At 26.8% G+C, this 23,045-nt stretch overlaps 1 protein-coding gene across 13 annotated transcripts in view; it reads right to left on the bottom strand.

Moving 5' to 3' along the window:
- Nucleotides 1-22,512, bottom strand: part of Mef2 (myocyte enhancer factor 2) — a 33,457-nt gene extending 10,945 nt beyond the window's left edge. For 3 of the 13 annotated variants that reach the window (XM_075309612.1, XM_075309618.1, XM_075309619.1), the window contains exons 1-7: nucleotides 22,051-22,509; nucleotides 17,942-18,145; nucleotides 10,724-11,060; nucleotides 6,779-6,877; nucleotides 1,087-1,217; nucleotides 819-979; nucleotides 245-744 (exon numbers count right to left, since the gene is read on the bottom strand). In XM_075309612.1, coding sequence (XP_075165727.1) covers nucleotides 245-744; nucleotides 819-979; nucleotides 1,087-1,217; nucleotides 6,779-6,877; nucleotides 10,724-11,060; nucleotides 17,942-18,145; nucleotides 22,051-22,104 — 1,486 coding nt within the window. In that variant the 5' untranslated portion in view covers nucleotides 22,105-22,509. Of the gene's footprint in view, nucleotides 1-244; nucleotides 745-818; nucleotides 980-1,086; nucleotides 1,218-6,778; nucleotides 6,878-10,723; nucleotides 11,061-17,941; nucleotides 18,146-22,050 lie in introns of all 13 variants that reach the window. The other 10 variants (XM_075309616.1, XM_075309625.1, XM_075309617.1 and 7 more) reach the window with 9 other exon arrangements.
- Between the last annotated feature and the right edge of the window lie 533 nt (nucleotides 22,513-23,045).

The raw sequence follows: 23,045 nt of genomic DNA, 5'->3' as shown, positions 1-23,045 counted from the left end.
GTCACAACGATAACACTGGTTGTGAGTTATGGGTAATTTAATTTTTCTATTTATAAATTGAAAAAAATTTCTTAGATAATTTTAAATGGAAATTGCATTTGTAAATTTCCTATCCTATTCTATGATAGGAGTTTTTTTTTCACCTCGAAAATATCCAATTTAAAAATGTTTAATAATTATTGAAACAATAACACAAACACTAAAAAGCCAATAAAGTTAATTTTATAAAAACAAATTTACATACCCGGTGTCGGTGTCAGATGACCCGTTGATGATGGTCTTGAACCAGCCATGACCAAATGCTGTTGACTATGATTTAGCACACTTAAATTGGTCGCCTGATCATTGGCCGAGCCATTGGATGTTGAGGAAGAATTTGAAGCACCACCACTTAATATACCGCCGCCGCCACCCCCGCCTCCGGCACCTCCAGGACTAGAACCAGCTATAACTCCTACTGCACTGCTAACACTCAAACCGCCGGAATTTAGAGACAACGAATTATTTATATTATTGGCATTTAAACTGGAGTGACTAGTCGAACTACCTCCACCACCACCACTGCCACCATTGCCACCACCACCTCCACCGGCACTATTTGAAGAGCCTAAATTGGAGCCATTACTATGTTGATGGCCACCGGAGAGATCACGGGGTGGAGATTGTGGCTCGGATTTGACTTTAATATTGACTGGTGATGTGGCGGGAGGTGGTGTGGTATTTGAAACACTTAAATGGGAGAGACTGAAATAGAAAATGAAAATGTTATAAAAAAAATATAACTTTATTTAGTATTTGTGTTTTCAATATCCACTTACCCCGTCTGATGTACCAGTCCTTGATGAGTACTCCATGTGGGTAAACTCATCACATCGGAGCTCATAGAGAAATCTTGCGGTACAAATGGATAACCCTGTAACGTTGGTATGGGTGTCTGTAATGTCATAACGGGAGTATTTAAAGTTGTTTGATTGTGACGCTATAAATTTTTTTTAAAATTATTTAATTTAATTAAAAACTCAAAATTAATAAGTACTCAAAGGGAGTTATAATTGGCTCCATTTTAAGCTCTAAGAAAATACTTACATCTGTATAGGCTAATTCATCGGCGGTGGACATGTTTTGAGCAATTGTAGGTGCCGGTATGACTACCCGCAAATTGGAAGCTCGACCATTTTGACTGCCTGGCGAATGTTGTTTATGCGTTAGATGATGAGCTAAAAAAAAATTATATGAAAAAGACAAAATGGATATAAATATAAAAATATAAAACAAAATTTATTTCTTTATATTTTAGCATTTTTTTCAATTGAATACATAATTTAATATTAGGAAAAAGGTTATATGGATTCAAAGTATAATCGAATCATGCAAAAATGTTTAATATAAAAAAAAAAACTATAGTTAATATTAGTTGTAATAATGTTAGTGTTAGAATGATTTTGAAATTTATTGAATTAACAAATCTTTGGCTATACTCATTTTAAGTGTTCATCTTTTCGAACAACCGACTTTTTGTTAAAAAAATGTTGAAGTCCATTTTTTTTTTGTAATCTTCAAAATCGACTTTTATAAAACCAATGATCGCCTTTTTATTGCCACCAAATTCGATTAATCGAACATTAATGAACAAGTCGAAAACTCATATTTGAATTGAACGAGGAATGTGATATAATTCGTTTCATGCTGAAACATCCCCAACAAGTCGAAGATCGTTAATTTGAAAGTCCACTATATAATTGTAAAAACCTAATGACGAATTTTTGTGGAAAGTCGAAAATTCGACAAATATATTTTTTCTGGGCTGGGATTGAACCTATCGAACTGTGGCAAATATTATATATGTGTAGCTCTATCTACTCAGGCAAATGGCTAATGTGGATATTCTATCCACAGTTTAGTTTTGTGGAAGTCAGAGGGTCCACGTATTTCAAACAAATGGAAGAAGAGCAATACAGCACGGAAATTTGCGTCTTGTGTTTGGTGGATTGTGTAGTGAGTTCAAACAGCGCACAGTGGTATCAAATCGTTTTTTATACCCACCACCATAGAATGGTATAAATTCCGTGTGTAACACATCGAAATATCGACTTCCGACTATATAAAGTATATATATTCTTGATCAGGGAGAAATTTTAAGACGATATAAGCATGCCCGTCTGTCTGTCTGTCTGTTGTAATCACGCTACAGCCTTCAATAATTGCGCTATCGTCCTGAAATTTGGCACAGATTCGTTTTTTGGTTGCAGGCAGGTCAAGTTCGAAGATGGGCTATATCGGTCCAAGTTTTGATATAGTCCCCATATAAACCGATTTCTCGATCTGGGGTCTTGGGCTTATAAAAAACGTAGTTTTTGTCCAATTAGCCTGAAATTGAAAATCTAGAGGTACTTGAGAACCATAAAGAGGTGTGCCGAAAATGGTGCCCATCGGACCATGTTTTGGTATAGCCCCCATATAGACATATCTCCCGATTTTGCTTCTTGGGCTTCTAGAAACTGTATTTACTATCCGATTTGCCTGAAATTGGAAATTTAGAGGTATTTGGGGACCTTAAAGAGGTGTGTCGAAAATGGTCCGTATCGGTCCATGTTTTGCTATAGCCCCCATATAAACCGATCTCTCGGTTTTACTTCTTGGGCGTCTAGAGACTATATTTTCTAGCCAATTTGCTTGAAATTAAAAATCTACTGGTATTTTAAGATCACAAATAGGTGTGTCGCAAATGGTGCCTATTGGTCCATATTTTGGTATAGCCCCCATATAGAGCGATTTCCCGACTTTATTTCTTGGGCTTCTAGAATCCGTAGTTTTTATCCAAATTGTCGGAAATTAGAAATATAGACGTATCTTAGGGCCATAAAAAGGTGTGTCGAAAATTGTCCGTATCGGTCAATGTGTTGGTATAGCCCTTATATAGACTGATAACTCGATTTTACTTCTTGGGCTTCTAGAATTCGTAGTATTCACCAATTCGTCTGAAATTGGAATTCTAGAGGTATTTGAGGAACATTAAGAGGTGGTGAGTATTGGTCCATGTTTTGGTATAGGTCCCATATATGTTAGACCTTACTCCCGAATTTATTTCTAGGACTTCATATCAAGGCGTTATTTCATCATATACACGATATGTTTATGATTTCTCTAAAACTCAAACAAAATTGGTTTTCATAAATCCAGAATCTGAGCTGGTCTTCATAGGTAGAATCTTTAATTTTTTTCTTCGGGAAGCGTACTGGTTGAACTGATTTGCTTGGGAGAAGATTTGTCATCAAACCCCCTAAAATGCTATATATTATCAAGTAACCTGCTACGAGGATGAGTTTTCAAAGTAAACTATTATATTTGATTCATGGTGGTGGGTATTTAAGATTCGGCCCGGCCGAACTTACTGCTGTATATACTTGTTTATTATAATTCAGATTGATTATAAAGCTGAGGGTTTTTCTCCAAGTTTGCTTGTTTATGGGTTCCTAGTGGGTCCAGGCGCTGACCTATAGTCGTTGAATGTTTGTCACCTGGTCGTTCGTTAAGCTGCCAAATCAGCAATTATGAATCGATCATGGAGATCGTATGCGAATACCTCTAATATTTCGTGAGATATGGGCCTTACAATTTATTTTTTTTCCAGCTAGTAATTTGGACTCAGAAGGACTGCTTTTGTTTTCTTTCCTTATGACTATTCCTTAAAATTACAATTCTACACAGAAAAAAAATTTCATGAAAAAATGTTCCAATTACAATTTTAATTGAGTTGTAAAACTTATTCAATTGAAAAATTAATTGATTCAACAATTTTTTTTTAATTGAAACAAAAATTAATCACAAAAATAATAGTATCAATTAATTTTTTAATTGACTGTCAAATAATTGTTTAACTGATACTATCATTTCTGTGATTAAAGACATTTCAATTAAAAAATTAATTGGATCTATTAATTTCGTGATTGAATAAAAAAAATGCTTGTGTGTATAAGCATTTCAGAAGAAACAAGTATAAACGGCCGTCTTATGTACCCTCCACCATGGATTGCGTCAATCGAATTACTTGGGTTGTGGTATCTTAATTCGTTTTCTAAATTGTGTGTTAGTCCATACGTGTTATACATTAGACAAAAAAAAGTATGTGTAGGTAAGTCTACAAATAATTACGAATCGATATGGACTTTTGCACGGTACGTAGGGAGCCAGAATTGCAATATGGGGGTCGCTTATATGGGGGCTATATACAATTATTGATATGGACCAATTTTTGTGTGATTGGGGATCGATTAATCTGAGGGCTATATATAACTATAGACCGATATGCACCTAGTTAGGCATGGTTGTTAACGGCCATATACTAGCACAATGTACCAAATTTCAACTAACTCGGATGAAATTTGCTCCTCCAAGAGGCTCCAAAACCAAATCTCGGGATCGGTTTATATGGGGGCTATATATGATTATGGACTGATATGGACCACTTTTGGCATGGTTGTTAAATATCATATACTACCACCACGTACAAAATTTCAACCAGATCGGATGAATTTTGCTTCTCCAAAAGGCACCGGAGGTCAAATCTGGGGATCGGTTTATATGGGTGCTATATATAATTATGGACTGATATGAACCAATTCCTGCATGGTTGTTGGATACCATATACTAACATCACGTACCAAATTTCAACCGATTCGGATGAAGTTTGCTCTTCCAAGGGGCTCCGGAGGTCAAATCTGGGGATCGGTTTATATGGGGGCTATATATAATTATGGACCGATTTCGACCAATTTTTGCATGGGAGTTTGAGGCCATATATTAACCCCACGTACCAAATTTCAGCCGGATCGGATGAAATTTGCTTCTCTTAGAGGCCTCGCAAGCCAAATCGGGGGATCGGTTTATATGGGGGCTATATATAATTATGGACCGATGTAGACCAATTTTTGCATGGTTGTTAGAGACCATATACTAACACTATGTACCAAATTTCAGCCGGATCGGATGAAATTTGCTTCTCTTAGAGGCCTCGCAAGCCAAATCGGGGGATCGGTTTATATGGGGGCTATATATAATTATGGACCGATGTGGACCAGTTTTTGCATGGTTGTTAGAGACCATATACTAACACCATGTACCAAATTTCAGCCGGATCGGATGAAATTTGCTTCTCTTAGAGGCCTCGCAAGCCAAATCGGGGGATCGGTTTATTTGGGGGCTATATATAATTATGGACCGATGTGGACCAATTTTTGCATGGTTGTTAGAGACCATATACTAACACCATGTACCAAATTTCAGCCGGATCGGATGAAATTTGCTTCTCTTAGAGGCCTCGCAAGCCAAATTTGGGGGTCCGTTTATATGGAGGCTATACGTAAAAGTGGACCGATATGGCCCATTTGCAATACCATCCGACCTACATCAATAACAACTACTTGTGCCAAGTTTCAAGTCGATAGCTTGTTTCGTTCGGAAGTTAGCGTGATTTCAACAGACGGACGGACGGACGGACATGCTCAGATCGACTCAGAATTTCATCACCACCCAGAATATATATACTTTATGGGGTCTTAGAACAATATTTCGATGTGTTACAAACGGAATGACAAAGTTAATATACCCCCCATCCTATGGTGGAGGGTATAAAAATTGTGCACCTAGGGCACATAGACTTAAATGAAAATTTAAAATATGGAATTTCAAAAATACAGAATTTCGACCTTTTTCGAAAAAGGTATCTGCATTCTCTGTGTCGTATTTTTGTTTTGCTCCTTCTATTATTTTTTCTTGTTTGTTATACAAATCTAAAAAAGGATAAGTTTTTATCTTTATATCGGACATTTTGGTCAAGTGCACAAAAAAAAAAAACAATTAAAAAAAAAATTATTTCAATCACAAAATAAATTGTTCCGATTAATTTTTAATTGAAATGTCTACAATCATAGAAATTATAGTATCAATCTCACGAAGTCAATTAAAAAATTAATTAGTCCAATTAACAAAATTATTTGATACTCAAAATGCATTGATCAGCTATGATGCGCGCATTCGAGAGTGTTGTACGAAGTACATTATTGTACTCTAGTACATGTAATGATATTATGGCTCATATATATGAGCCTATCATTACTCATTTTTTTATGATGTTATGGAAGAGCAAAAATGTTGTCCAAAATGGTTGGGAAGACAGCTGTTTCGGATTTCCACATCCACATCAGTTCCCTTTATTGGACGATCTACTCATTTCAATTATTAGACAATATTGGGTTAAAATGGTAGAAAAAATATCATAAATTTTTTTATTAAAGTCTTTTGAATTAAAAAAAATTGATCTAATTAACAAATTAATTGAAAACATTTAAATAAAGTTATTTCGAAAAAAACATGCTTTAAAATATTAAAAGTTCACAAAATAAGCCGGTTATTTGTTATACTATAATTGAAGCAAAAATTAGTAAATTTATAGCAATTGCTAAAGTTTAAGCCATAATAATAAAAAAAAAACTATACGAAACTCTTATTAATATTAATTAATAATTTTTTTTTTTGAAATGATCCCAAGCACTATAGTATTTAACTTTTAAAACTAAAATATACTAAACCATACCGAAGCATATTTTCTTATTTTTTTAGTAGAAATTGTTATGGGCAATTATATTTTAGAATTTCTGGGACATCGCAAAATCTACATAGCATAATTTTTAATTTTTAAATGCTCATACCAACTACTTTTCTAATTATTATTTAAAAAACAATGTTAGTAAGTAATATAAAATTGAATAAAAACGCCCACCTATACCAGGACTCGGTCCCGGACTGGGAGAACCAACAAGCGGCGAATGTGAATGAGGATAACCATTAGACATCTCCAACATTGAACCAGATGGATATACTATAGATGTTAAGTAATAATAGTATTGTTGTATACAATCATGTCAATGTATTTAGATTTATATATTTTTTATTCGTTATCATGATGAGATAATTGTTGTCAGTCCACCAGAATATTAGGTTAAAATATTTATTTTTGTTGAGATTGTGTGGGGGTTTTGTTTTCAATGGCCAATTTTTGTTTCAAATGTTGATGGTGATGGCAATACACATGGTTGATTATAACGATGATTGAATATTGATGTTTTGTTTATGATGATGTTGTAAATGATGGTTGATGGTGAATCATGTTTTATGGTTGTTTGTTGTTGTTGTAGATTTTTGAATAAAAGGAAGAGAAAATATAAAAAAAATATTTTTTTTTAATTTAAAATTAAATTAAATAAAATCAGAAAAATAATTCTTATGAAATATATTTCTTTTTTTCATAAAAACAAACGTGCAAACACATAGCTGGAATCGAATGGAATGAGTTAAAAAATTATAAAAATTAATTATAACAAAAATATTACAAAAATACATGCAAACATAATATTTTTCGAATTATTTTTATGGAATTTTTAAAGTTTTTTCTATTAAGAAATATATAGGGTTTCGTAAAGCAATATTTTGCAGAAAGTTTTATGTAAATGATATTTATTGTTGGGACGGGACATTACTTTTTTTTACCATAAATATATTTTTTCATTGTGGATCAGGTTATTATAGCTTAGTCCAAAATATGTGAAAGCTCGGGTTTACTTGCCAAAGTGGTCAGCTGAGAATTTTATTCTTTATTTCTATAGGAAATTTTACTTCTATAGAAAATTCTATAGATTTTTTTTTTGTTTTAATTTTATTTCTATACTATTTTTTTCAAAATTTTTTATCTATGGAAAATTTTTCCAAAATTTTATTTCTACAGAAAATTTTCTCAAAATTTTATTTTGTATAGAAAATTTCGTTAAAATTTTATTTCTATAGAAAATTTTGTCAAAATATTATTTCTATAGAAAATTTAATCAAAATTTAATTTCAATAGAAAATTTTGTTAAAATTTTATTTGTATAGAAAATTTTGCCAAAATGGGTTTTCTATAGAAAATTTTGTTAAAATTTTATTTCTATAAATAATTTTGTCAAAATTTATTTCTATAGAAAATTTTGTCAACATTTTACTTCTATAGAAAATTTAGTTAAAATTATATTTCTATAGAAAATTTTGTCAAATTTTTATTTCTAAGAAAATTTTGGCAAAAATTTATTGCCATAGAAAATTTTGTCAAAATGTTATTTCTATAGAAAATTTTGTAAAAATTTTATTTCTATAGAAAATTTTGTAAAAATTTTATTTCTATAGAAAATTTTTTCAAAATTTTATTTATATTGAAAATTTTGTCAAAATTTTATTTCTGTTGAAAATTTTGTCAACATTTTATTTCTATTGAAAATTTTGTCAACATTTTATTTCTACAAAAAATTTTTGCAAAATTTTATTTCTATGGAAAATTTTATCAAAGTGTTATTTCCATAGGAAATTTTTGTCAAAATTTTATTTGTATAGAAAAATTTGTCAATTTCTATAGAACATTTTCTCAAAATTTTATTTCTATAGAAAATTTTCTCAAAATTTTATTTCTTACAAAATTTTCTCAAAATTTTATTTCAATAGAAGATTTTCTGAAAATTTTATTTCTATAGAAAATTTTCTCAAAATTTTATTTATATAGAAAATTGTGCCAAAACGGGGTTTCTATAGAAAATTTTGCCAAAATGTGTTTCTATAGAAAATTGTGACAAAATTTTATTTCTATAGAACATTTTGTCAAAAGTTTATTTCTATCTAAAATTTTATCAACATTTTATTTCTGTAGAAAATTTTATCAAAATGTTATTTCTATAGAAAAATTTTTCAAAATTTTATTTCTATAGAAAATTTTGTCAAAATTTTATTTTTATAGAAAATTTTGTCAAAATTTTATTTCTATAAAAAATTTTTTCAAAATTTTATTTCTATAGAAAATTTTGTCAAAATCTTATTTATATATATATATAAATTTTATTTATATAAAAAATTTTCTCAAAATTTTATTTCTATAGAAAATTTTCTCAAAATTTTATTTCTTAGAAAATTTTCTCAAAATTTTATTTCTATATAAAATTTTCTGAAAATTTTATTTCTGTAGAAAATTTTCTGAAAATTTTATTTCTGTAGAAAATTTTCTGAAAATTGTATTTCTATAGAAAATTTTGCCAAAATTTTATTTTTATGGAAAATTTTGTCAAAATTTTATTTTTATAGAAAATTTTGTCAAAATTTTATTTCTATGGAAAATTTTGGCAAAAATGTATTGCTATAGAAAATTTTGTCAAAATGTTATTTCTGTAGAAAATTTTGTAAAAATTTTATTTCTATAGAAAATTTTGTCAAAATTTTATTTCTATAGAAAATTTTATCAAAATGTTATTTCTATAGGAAATTTTTGTCAAAATTGTATTTGTATAGAAAACTTTGTCAAAATTTTATTTGTATAGAAAATGTTGTCAACATTTTATTCGTATAAAATTTTGTCAAAATTTTATTTGTATCGAAGATTTTATCAACATTTTATTTCTATAGAAAATTTTGTAAACATTTTAATTCTATAGAAAATTTTCTCAAAATTTTATTTATATAGAAAATTGTGCCAAAATGGGGTTTCTATAGAAAATTTTGTTAAAATGTTATTTCTTTAGAAAATTTTGTTAAAATGTTATTTCTTTAGAAAATTTTGACAAAATTTTATTTCTATAGAAAATTTTCGAAAAAGTTTATTTCTATCTAAAATTTTATCAAAAATGTTATATATATAGAAATTTTTGTCAAAATTTTATTTCTATTGAAAATTTTGTCAACATTTTATTTCTATTGAAAATTTTGTCAACATTTTATTTCTATAAAAAAATTTTGCAAAATTTTATTTCTATAGAAAATTTTATCAAAATGTCATTTCTATAGGAAATTTTTGTCAAAATTTTATTTGTATAGAAAATTTTGTCAAAATTTTATTTCTATAGAAAATTTTGTCAAAATTTTATTTCTGTAGAAAATTTTGTCAAAATTTTATTTCTATAGAAAATTTTGTGAAAATTTTATTTCTATAGAAAATTTTGTCAAAATTTTATTTCTATAGAAAATTTTGTCAAAATTTTATTTCTATAGAAAATTTTTTCAAAATTTTGTTTCTAAGAAAATTTTCTCAAAATCTTATTTCTATAGAAAATTTTCTCAAAATTTTATTTCTATCGAATATGTTGCCAAAATTTAATATAGAAAATTTTCCCAAAATTGTATTTCTATAGAAAATTTTCTCAAAATTTTATTTCCATAGAAAATTTTCACAAAATTTTATTTCTATAGAAAATTTTCTCAAATTTTTTTTTTGTTAAATTTTGTTGCTATTGAAAATTTTTGAAAAAATTTTTTGCTATAGAAAAGTTGCCAAAATGTTATTAGGGCAAATTCGACTTTTTTCACCTTCTCAGTTAAAAGTCGTTTGACATGTGTTGGCAAACATCAGAAGACAATTTATCGCTTTTGGCCATCGCCAAACGTTGATTTGAGACGTTTTTCAAAAAAGTCGAAATATTAAATTTTTGTATTCCAACTTCTTTCACAAAAAATATTTTATAAAATGATCCAATTTCATTTACATAACAAAAAATATAGAAAAAAAATATTTTTTTTTTTTGCAAGACCCCAAAACAATAAAGCAAAAATGGTTAAATAATAAAATAAAAATTTTAGAAAAATAAGGAACAAACAAGAATAACAAATAACAACAAAAGAGAAAATAAATGTGTGTGCTCGTTTTCAACACTCTACTAACTTATCAACGACATCCCACCTGAATCCGTTTCCGAACTCGATGGTCGTGGACTAATATTTGTGTGGGACATTTGTGGACTTGTTTGCAGCATATTATCACCATAGGAGCCTGGCACCGGCACCGATACGGGTAATGTGTAATTGGCATTGGACATATTGCGGCCAGAGGAGGCTCCACCCGCCATCTGGGTACGATGCATCAGCAACTGAAAGTCTTCATCGATTTTATTGTATTTGGCTTCGGTGCGTGGCGTTAGGGTGTAATCGGCTTCCTGTTCCGGTGAATCGGGAGACATGACACCATTTTTGTTCTCCTTCTGAAATGGAGAAGAGAGAATCTATAAATATGATATAAATATTATTAGAAATTGTTTGTAATATGTTTGTATTCAAAAAGAAAATTGAAAATCGTAAAGGATACTTGTTTTCTCTGCAGAACAAAAGGCCAAACTATTTGAACAGAGAGTTGTGGAGCTGGGTTAAAAACGTTGGGTTAAGTGCGATTAGGTTCAATCATAGAGAGTGTTATTCATAGACATCCAAAACACATAAACACATAACAAACCTTTGAAGACGCAATTAAAATAAAATAACAAGCTTAAGACCCTAACAGTCAAAGCTTACAATTATATTTATAATTTTATTGTTAATGTAATAAATAATTTAATAAAATAAATAAATTTTATTTTAAATTTTAAATATCTACTGTAAAAAAAAATAAAATATTAAAAATCAAGATTTTAAAAATCTTGAAGCTTTTAAATTCGCCGAATCTAATGAAATTAATCCAACGAAAATACAAGGATCGAAAGAAGCAGAATGCTAACACTGGTTTAAACACTTCTTGATTTTGATATGCAATTAATCTTCCATAAAAAAGTCGTATCATGGGCCACTGAAAATGATATGAAATTTTCTTTGCATACCTTTAGTCGGTACATGTGATAAAAAATAGAATTATGGGAAAATACCTCACAAATATAGAATTCGACTCGTAAACTCCATTATGTGGATTATATCCGAAAATGGGATTTGTTATCGAAACTAATAAAAAAGATTTCTATATACATTGAATTAATTAGTTTCGATTCGATTTTAAATATAGAAAAGTGGTTTAAACATAATTGCAAAAAATTGGCAGTCCGATTAATTATTAGGCTCACTAAGCCTATTCACTCCATTGACATAATGACACAATTTTATCAAAATTATATATCTATCGAAAAATTGGTCAAAATGTTGATTCTATCGAAAATCAAAATTTTATTTCTATAGAAAATGTTGTCAAAATTTTATTTCTATACAAAATTTTCTCAACATTTTGTTTCCGACTAATGTTTCATCGAAATTTTATTTCTATAGAAAATTTGGTCAAAATTTTATTTCTATCAAAAATTTTGTCAAAATTGTAGTTCTATCTAAAATTTTATCAAAATTTTGCTTCTATCGAAAAAGTTGTCAATTTATTTCTATAGAAAATTTTGTTAAAATTTTATTTCTATAGAAAATTTTGTCAAAATTTTATCAAAATTTTATTTATTTTTATTGAAAGTTTTGTCAAAATTTTATTTCTATAGAAAATTTTGTAAAAATTTTATTTCTATAGAAAATTTTGTAAAAATTTTATTTCTGTAGAAAATTTTGTCAAAATTTTATTTCTATAGAAATTTGACAAAATTTTTTTTCTATAGAAAATTTTGTCAAAATTTTATTTCTATAGAAAATTTTGTCAAAATTTTATTTCTTTGGAAAATTTTGTAAAAAATTTATTTCTATAGAAAATTTTGTAAAAATTTTATTTCTGTAGAAAATTTTGTCAAAATTTTATTTCTATAGAAATTTGTCAAAATTTTATTTCCATAGAAAATTTTCTCAAAATTTTATTTCTATAGAAAATTTTGTAAAAATTTTATTTCTATAGAAAATTTTCTCAAAATTTTATTTCTTAGAAAATTTTCTCAAAAATGTATTTCTGAACAAAATTTTCTCAAAATTTTATTTCTATAGAAAATGTTGTCAACATTTTATTTCTATAGAAAATTTTGTCAAAATTTTATTTATTTTTATTGAAACATTTTCTCAAAATTTTATTTCTATAGAAAATTTTCTCAGAATTTTATTTCTACAGAAAATTTTCTAAAAATTTTATTTCTTAGAAAATTTTCTCAAAAATTTTATTTCTGTAGAAAATTTTCTCAAAATTTTATTGCTAAAGAAAATGTTGTCAAAGTTTTATTTCTATAGAAAATTTTGTAAAAATTTCATTTCTGTGGAAAATTTTGTCAAAATTTGATTTCTATAGAAATTTGTCAAAATTTTATTTCTATAGAAAATTTTGTCAAAATCTTATTTCTATAGAAAATTTTGTCAAAATTTTATTTCTTTGGGAAATTTTGTAAAAATTTTATTTCTATAGAAAATTTTGTAAAAATTGTATTTCTGTAGAAAATTTTGTCAAAATTTTATTTCTACAGAAAATTTTGTAAAAATTTTATTTCTGTAGAAAATTTTGTCAAAATTGGATTTCTATAGAAATTTGACAAAATTTTATTTCTATAGAAAATTTTGTCAAAATCTTATTTGTATAGAAAATTTTGTCAAAATTTTATTTCTTTGGGAAATTTTGTAAAAATTTTATTTCTATAGAAAATTTTGTAAAAATTTTATTTCTGTAGAAAATTTTGTCAAAATTTTATTTCTATAGAAATTTGTCAAAATTTTATTTCTATAGAAAATTTTGTAAAAATTTTATTTCTATAGAAAATTTTCTCAAAAATGTATTTCTGAAGAAAATTTTGTAAAATTTTATTTCTTTGGGAAATTTTGTAAAAATTTTATTTCTATAGAAAATTTTGTCAAAATTTTATTTCTGTAGAAAATTTTGTCAAAATTTTATTTCTATAGGAAATTTTGTCAAAATTTTATTTCTATGGAAAATTTTGTCAAAATTTTATTTCTATAGAAAATTTTGTTAAAATTTTATTTCTATAGAAAATTTTGTCAAAATTTTATTTCTATAGAAAATTTTGTCAAAAATTTATTTGTATAGAAAATTGTGTTAAAATTTTATTTCGATAGAAAAATTTGTTAAAATTTTATTTCTAGAGAAAATTTTGTCAACATTTTATTTCTATAGAAAAATTTCTCAAAATTTTATTTCTATAGAAAATTTTGTAAAATTTTTTGTCAAAATTTTATTTCATAATTAATTCTATAGAAAATTTTGTCAAATTTTATTTCTATAGAAATTTGTCAAAATTTTATTTCTATAGAAAATTTTGTCAAAATTTTATTTCTATAGAAAATTTTGTCAAAATTTTATTTCAATAGAAAATTTTGTTAAAATTTTATTTCAATAGAAAATTTTGTGAAAATTTTATTTCTATAGAAAATTTTGTCAAAATTTTATTTCTATAGTAAATTTTGTCAAAAATGTATTTCTATAGAAAATTTTGTCAAAAATTTATTTGTATAGTAAATTGTGTTAAAATTTTATTTCTATAGAAAATTTTGTTAAAATTTTATTTCTATAGAAAATGTTGTCAAAATTTTATTTCTATACAAAATTTTGTCAAAATTTTGTTTCTATAGAAAATTTTGTCAAAATTTTATTTCAATAGAAAATTTTGTTAAAATTTTATTTCAATAGAAAATTTTGTTAAAATTTTATTTCTATAGAAAATTTTGTCAAAATTTTATTTCTATAGTAAATTTTGTCAAAAATGTATTTCTATAGAAAATTTTGTCAAAAATTTATTTGTATAGAAAATTGTGTTAAAATTTTATTTCTATAGAAAATTTTGTTAAAAATTTGTTTTCTATAGAAAATGTTGTCAAAATTTTATTTCTATACAAAATTTTGTCAAAATTTTGTTTCTATAGAAAATTTTGTCAAAATTTTATTTCTATAGAAAATTTTCTCAAAATTTTATTTCTATAGAAAATTTTCTCAAAATTCTATTTCTTAGAAAATTGTATCAAAAATGTATTTCTGAAATGTTTTTTATTTATATTGAAAATTTTCTCAAAATTTTATTTCTACAGAAAATCTTGTCAACATTTTATTTATATAGAAGATTTTCTCACAATTTTATTTCTTAGAAAATTTTCTCAAAAATGTATTTCTGTAGAAAATTTTCTCAAAATTTTATTTCTATAGAAAATTTTGTCAAAATTTTATTTCTACAGAAAATTTTGTCAAAATTTTATTTCTATAGTAAATTTAGTCAAAAATGTATTTCTGTAGAAAATTTTGTAAAAATTTAATTTCTATAGAAAATTTTGTCAAAATTTTATTTCTATAGAAAATTTTGTCAAAATTTTATTTCTGTAGAAAATTGTCTCAAAATTTTATTTCTATAGCAAATTTTGTCAAAATTTTATTTCTGTAGTAAATTTTGTCAAAAATTTATTTCTATAGAAAATTTTGTCAAAAATTTATTTTTATAGAAAATTTTGTTAAAATTTTATTTCTATAGAAAATTTTGTTAAATTTTATTTCCATAGAAAATTTTGTAAAATTTTTTGTCAAAATTTTATTTCTATTGGAAATTTTGTTAAAATTTTAGTTATATAGAAAACTTTGTCAAAATTTTATTTCTATAGAAAATTTTGTCAAAATTTTAATTCTATAAAAAAATATTCTCAAAAGTTTTGTTTCAATCGACAATTTAGTCAAAATATTTCTATAGAAGATTTTCCCAATATTTTATTTTTATAAAAAATTGTTTCAAAATTATATTTCAATCGAAATAGAAAATGGGTTAAAACATAATTCCAATAATTAAAATTTTTTTATTTATATTTTCGTATAGTCCTTAAAGTAACAAGCATTAAAGAGGCGGTAAGGTTCCATTTAAGAGCCATTAAGGAGCCTAAAAATGCAATTTACGAAAGAATGAAGAAAAAGGAACTAAAACGCCCACGATTTTAGGTTTGAAAAAACCTTATAAGTAAAAAAATGTAATTACTGGAATTCCATTTAATAGATGATATATTAAGTTTCCTTTTTTTCATTTCATTGATTTGTGCATTCGTTTTTAATCTGATGATAACGAAGGGAGACAATTGATTATTGAAATTAAATCCATTATTAAACTTGTCAGAAGTGTCAAATTCCATTAAATTGTTTGGATATGGTTTTGTTTTGCTACCACAAAGCATATAATGCAAATTGTACCCAATTGAGCTGAAGATAAAAAATTAAAATTATAAACAATAACAAGGAACAACAAAAAACAAAAAGCAAATAATACAAAAGGGACACCCATAAAGGAAGCATTGTCTGCCATTATATATTTTCGAAATACTCTACACTCATACATTATCAAAATTTTATTAGAATATAGACACGCATATCTATGCACATGCATAGAAATTTACAAGTTCAAGTTCTATGCCATAGATTCTAAGGCATACCAACCCCACAATAAAAGCACCCAAAACTTTGAACTAGAATATCTCATCATGCAAAAGCGACAAAAAAAAAAAAACAAACACTTCATGAATTATTCAAAAAGGTTCAACGACAATGTCATGATATACAAAAAACAAGCTCCTCTATATGGGGAGAACAGTGGTTTTGCAAAAAAGTATTAGTAAATTTTAATGACGCAGAAACTAAAAGGAAACACTTTAGGCAGTGTTTTGTGAATTTCTATTTTATCAATGGGAGCTGCTTGAGTCTGGGGATAGCTAAATAAAAATAATTAAGTATTAAAGTGAAAATATTTTCAAATTCAATTACGATTTTTTATTGGAAAATTAAAATTAATTTGAAAACTAAGATTTTATATTATTTATACAATTTTTTTTTGTGTACCACTGAAAACCTTTTAGGTATTTGGTCGAAACTGCTTTGAAAGCACACATGAGTACAAAAAAATCTACCACATTTTTAAAATCTACCAAATTTTCAAATATCAAAATTTGCAATAAAATCCTCAAAAAAACATATTTTGGCCATATCTCCGCCCTACGTTCTAGAACGAAATCGTGATCACCCCCAAAAAAATCAAAATTTTCTTGAAAATCCTCAAAAAAAATGTAAATTTTAATATATAAATTTTTATTGAGGCCATATATCGCCTCAAATATGCGTCCTAGAGCGAAAAGGACATTAATTCTGATGATCCCCAAACAAACAAAATTTTGATGAAAATTCCTAACAAATTCAAATTTTATATGAAAAAAATTTTTCTATGAAAAATATGCGTCCTAAACGAAAAAGCACGATAATTTGTGATCACCCAAAAAAATCAAAATTTTTATATGAAAAGCTTCTTTTTGCCATATATCCTTAAATATGCATTCTAGAGTGAAAAGGAATTTTATACGTGATCACATCCAAGAAATAAAATTTTGATTTGATTCTTCCAACTTTGGCAACCGTGGTTGGAAGCTATGGCCATTTATACACAAAATTAAAGTATCGCCAATATAATAATATATATATATATATATCTTTTTTTAAATAAAAAATTATGAAATTTTAACTGACTTTTTTCTCTTATAATGGTTCTCCTATAAATAGAAAAAATCAAATTAAGTTCTTCGATTTTTTATATTGTTATTTAGACAGGAGGGGTCCTTGCCTTTTTAGGTAATATTTGAACACTAAACTTATAATTTTTACTTGAAACATGGAGGACCTCTTAAAAGTTATAATGAGCGAAATTTAGAAAAAAAATAAATGTCACAAAAAAAGTCTAATTAAAAAATTTCAACAATTTTTAAAAAGATTGAATTCATATGCATATAATTTTTACTTGAAACATGGAGGACCTCTTAAAAGTTATAATGAGCGAAATTTAGAAAAAAATAAATGTCACAAAAAAAGTCTAATTAAAAAATTTCAACAATTTTTAAAAAGATTGAATTCATATGCCTGGAAAACACCTCTTAATATTTTTGGTCCATTGTCCTTCGGTTGTAGTTTCCTCATGTTTCACGGCATGTATATATCGAATATCAATTTAATAGTTCGTCACATGATAAGATTTTGCTATTGATACTTAAATCTTTAAAAATATTTTTGTTATTTCCTTTATGATTCAAATACAAACTTCTTTTAGTTATTATTTTGTTAGTTCTAAAAATAAAAGCACGTGCATACACACTGGCAAAATTTTTAATATTGTAAGCCATGACATAAAACTAAAAAACGACATTCAAATAAATGGACATTTGTCCACACTATTAATGTTTTTAGCGTCCTTACCTCAATGATATTTTTGTTGGTTAAAGATTCATGGGGTTCATTATATTCTGTATATTTAAGAAGGACTTTGTCCATATCTGTGCTGGCATATTGATATAATTTATTACTCGATGAAAAGATGATCAATGCTATTTCACAATCGCATAAAACTGATAATTCATAAGCTTTTTTCATAACACCGAATTTACGTTTATTGAAGGTAACCTGGAAGTAGAGATAATGTAAATTATTAGAAATATTGCATTATTATAATCTTACAAGAAATTTTTAGATTAGAAGATATCTATCTATATATATTCGCAAAATTAATTTGACAATACTTAGCCCTTTATAATAATATGAAGTATACGCAACCAAGTCTATATAGGTATGGTCTTCATTGCGTATAATTGATATTAATAGAAATTTGTAAATAACAGTCTTGCCAGATTCAAAGTTTATTACAAGTGAAACGAGTAAATTATTTACTTTTAGAAATTTGTTCACTACACTTTTTAGGCGAACAATGTATACATTTTTTTATTATTATGGTTTATTTTTACATTTTGACAAGTATATGCAGTAGTAAGTTCGGCCGGGCCGAATCTTAAATACCCTCCACCATGAATCAAATATAATAGTTTCCTTTGAAAATTTCACTGGGGGTTTGATGACATATATTTTCCCAAGCATATCAGTTCAACCAGTATGCTTCCCACAAATAAATGTAAAGATTTTACCTATGAAGACTAGATCAGATTCTGGATTTATAAGAACCATTTCTTGTTTGAGTTTTAGAGGAATCATAAACATCTCTTGTAAGTGTGCATGAAAATAATGAAATAAGGCCTGATTTGAAATCTAAAATCTATAGATTTTTACCCAAATTATTTAACTGATTACGAGAAGGAAAATCTGGAAATTTTACATTCAGTTTCAAGTAATTTTCATGATCAGTGCACCTTCTGTACCCTCTAGATCTTAAATCGATCTATATGGAGGCCTTACCAAATGGACCGATAAAACTAAATCATATACACTTTTTGTGGGTCTAAAATGCCAGTATATTTTCAATTTGTGGTAAATCGGATAAAAACTACAATTTCTAGAAACCCTAGGAGTTAAATCGGGAGATCGGTCTAATGGGGGCTATACCAAAACATGGAGGGATACACACAGTATTCAGCATAACATATCTAATTGTAGCTCTATAATCTAGATCCCAAATCAGAGGGCGGGTTTATAAGGGGGCTATATCAAAAACTGTACCGATACACAATATATTCGGCACACCTTTTTATGGTGCCAGAATACCTCTACATTTCCAATTTCAGGCAAATTGGATAAAAACTACGGATTCTAGAAGCCCAAGAAGAAAAATCGAGAGATCGGTCTATATGGGGGCTATATCAAAGCTCTGTGCGATAATCACCATTTTCGGCACATCTCTTTATTTTCCTAGAATACCTCTACATTTCCAATTTCAGGCAAATTGGATAAAAACTACGGATTCTAGAAGCCCAAGAAGAAAATGGGGAGATCGGTCTATATGGGGGCTACATCAAAACATTGACCGGTACTCACCATTTTCGACACACCTTTTTATGGTCCTAAAATACCCCTAGATTTCATATTTCAGGCAAATTGGATAAAAATTACGGATTCTAGAAGCCCAAGAAGTAAAATTGGGAGATCGGTCTATTTGGGGGCTATATCAAGACATGGACCGATACTCACCATTTTCGGCACACCTCCTTAAGGTCCTTGAATACCTCTAGATTTCCGATTTGAGGCAAATTGGGTAAAAATTACGGATTCTAGAAGCCCAAGAAGTAAAATCGGGAGATCGGTCTATTTGGGGGCTATATCAACACATGGACCGATACTCACCATTTTCGGCACACCTCCTTCAGGTCCTTGAATACCTCTAGATTTCCGATTTGAGGCAAATTGGGTAAAAATTACGGATTCTAGAAGACCAACAAGTAAAATCGGGAGATCGGTCTATTTGGGGGCTATATCAACACATGGACCGATACTCACCATTTTCGGCACACCTCCTTAAGGTCCTTGAATACCTCTAGATTTCCGATTTGAGGCAAATTGGGTGAAAATTACGGATTCTAGAAGACCAAGAAGTAAAATCGGGAGATCGGTCTATATGGGGGCTATATCAAAGCATGCACCGATACACCCCATTTTCGGCACACCTCTTTATGGTCCTAGAATACCTCTAGATTTCCAATTTCATGTAAATCGGACAGAAAATACACTTTCTAGACGCCCAAGAAGCAAAATCGGTAAATCGGTCCATATGGGGGCTATACCAAAACATGGACCGATAGGCACCATTTTTGGTACACTTTTTGATGGTCCTAAAATACCTCTAGATTTCCAATTTCAGGCAAATTGGATAAAAAACTACAGTTTTTATAAGCCAAAGATCCCAACAGACAGACAGACTGTGATTTCAACAGACAGACAGACGAACATGCTTATATCGTCTTAGAATTTCTCCCTGATCAAGAATATATATATATATATATATATATATATATATATATATATATATATATATATATATATATATATATATATATATATATATATATATATATATATATATATATATATATATATATATATATATATATATATATATATATATATATATATATATATATATATATATATATATATATATATATATATATATATATATATATATATATATATATATATATATATATATATATATATATATATATATATATATATATATATATATATATATATATATATATATATATATATATATATATATATATATATATATATATATATATATATACTATATATACTATATATATAGTCGGAAATCGATATTTCGATGTGTTACAAACGGAATGACAAACTTATTATACCCCCGTCACCATTCTATGGTGGTGGGTATAAAAATGGATTTTTAATTAGATTTAAAGCATGTTTACATTGAGTTATTGGTTATATATATCATATAAATATATATTTGTTGTTAAGTTGATTTTTTGTTTATTTTTTTTTAACTATACAAATTTGGGGATTTTTTCTTAAGATACGAAAATCACCTGGTAACACTGGTATATACGTATGTTATTGTTTTTATTTTAAATCAATTAATGGGAGTAAAAGCTTATATAATTTTCAAATAAATTAAGCGAAATTATATACAAACCAAAAAACAAAGAATACATTTCAGAAAAATATTTTTTCTTAAAACAAAAACTTTAAAAAGTTTTTAATTTGAAAAAAAAAAATAATACCATTCTATGCTAGTTCTTCTCAAGACATTTTCAATTTATTCTATATTTTTAGGTATTTTAATTTTTTTTATATTCTCCACTAGAAATAAAAATAAATATTAATTATAAGCATAAAAATAGAAAAACTAAATTGAAATTTTATAAGACATTTTATCAATAGGCTTCAATACATAAATGAAAGATAAATTATCAATGGATAAATTTAATTGTTAACCATATTGACAACTGACATTGATTATCTATAAAATTTCCTCACTATTATCAATTAACCTTATCATGGTTGCGTATAATTGATACTAATAGGAATGTAGGTGAAATTTTATTTATATAAAGGATACACACCCATCTCAAACAGAAAGACAACGACAACAGCATATAATTGATATGAATAAATACTTAATTTAATAATATGCTTGCACTAGGCTTGAAATGCTATTTTTCGAGATTTCTTTGGAATAACATATATCGTCAACAAATGGTATTTGAAATCTCGTTTTTATGGAAAAAATGATTTCTTAAGAAATGATATTATATTTCAATACAGATGCTGTACTTGTAGGATTTTCTTCATTTCGATATATCCTTTAAAACATAAAAAACATAGACGTTTTGTGGATATATCGTACACAAATAGTATTTGAAATCTCGTTCTTATGGAAAAAATGATTTCTTGGGAAATGACATTCTTTAAAAAAAATATGTTGTACTTGAAGGCTTTTGCTCATTTTGATATTAATTTTAAAACATAAAAAAACACAAGACTGAATAATTATCTCATTTAGCTGTTAAATATTATTCCTCAACCCTTAATTATATCAATAATCTTACCTGTCGGTTCCTTTCATCCGTTATACGTGATATCTGAATTTTCTTTCTACCCATGTTTAAAGTTGTAACGGCAACAATCCACAGAAATTATGTATAAATTTCCAAAATTAATTCAATTGCCTTGTTTGTCTTTGGTCGCCTTGTTGTTGTGAAATATATCCTTTTTTATACATAAAGCTTATTTCAAAAATAATTTACAGCTCATATATTGTTATCGAGTAGCAAAGAGAAATTGTTTTTTTTTTTTGTAGAGTGTGTGTCCGGTTTTAGATCTTGCTTGATATTGACACTGGTCAAAGTATATTTCTGCTATGCTGAAATTTTATTGAAGGCATTTAAATCTCTTTGTAACACTATATTGTAGAGATTTATTTTTCTTAAAGTGCATAATCATCCTATGATTTCCATGTCTTTGACTTTGTATGTATACTTTAGAAAATTTAGTGGACGGTATTTGTGTGGCTTTATTATATTTTTTTCACATAAAATATGAAAAAAAAACACAGGATTTTCTCCCCTCACAAAACAAGTTTCTGTAAAGAAAAATAAAGAATAAAAGTGGAATTATTAAAAATGTAAACATACAAATTTTTTTTAGATAATACAATTAGAAGCTTATAATATAAGAACATTTTTTTTAAATATAATTACTTTGAAATATATTGTTTGATTTTATTATTTTATATACATCACAACTGAATTTTATGATGACGTATTTTTCTCGCCAAATTTCTCCATAATAAACAGCTCTGCTTAATACATTCGAAAGGCAAAATTATACAGATTTGTATGATTTCTTATATTTTTTTAAAGGCAGAAACATAACATTCGTCTAAAAAATATGATTTTAAGAAATAAAATATAAAAACAATATAAATTTAAGCAAATGCTCTAATACATGATAGTGCCCTACATATAAATATCAATTATACGCACGCATGTTTATAAAGCCATGGTTGCGTATAATTTGCATTAATAACAATTATACGCACTCA

Source organism: Haematobia irritans, chromosome 5 (genome assembly GCF_050003625.1).
Source record: "Haematobia irritans isolate KBUSLIRL chromosome 5, ASM5000362v1, whole genome shotgun sequence".
Taxonomy (NCBI): domain Eukaryota; kingdom Metazoa; phylum Arthropoda; class Insecta; order Diptera; family Muscidae; genus Haematobia; species Haematobia irritans.
The sequence above is the reverse complement of the archived record's forward strand: the minus strand, read 5'-3'. Positions and strand labels throughout refer to the sequence as shown.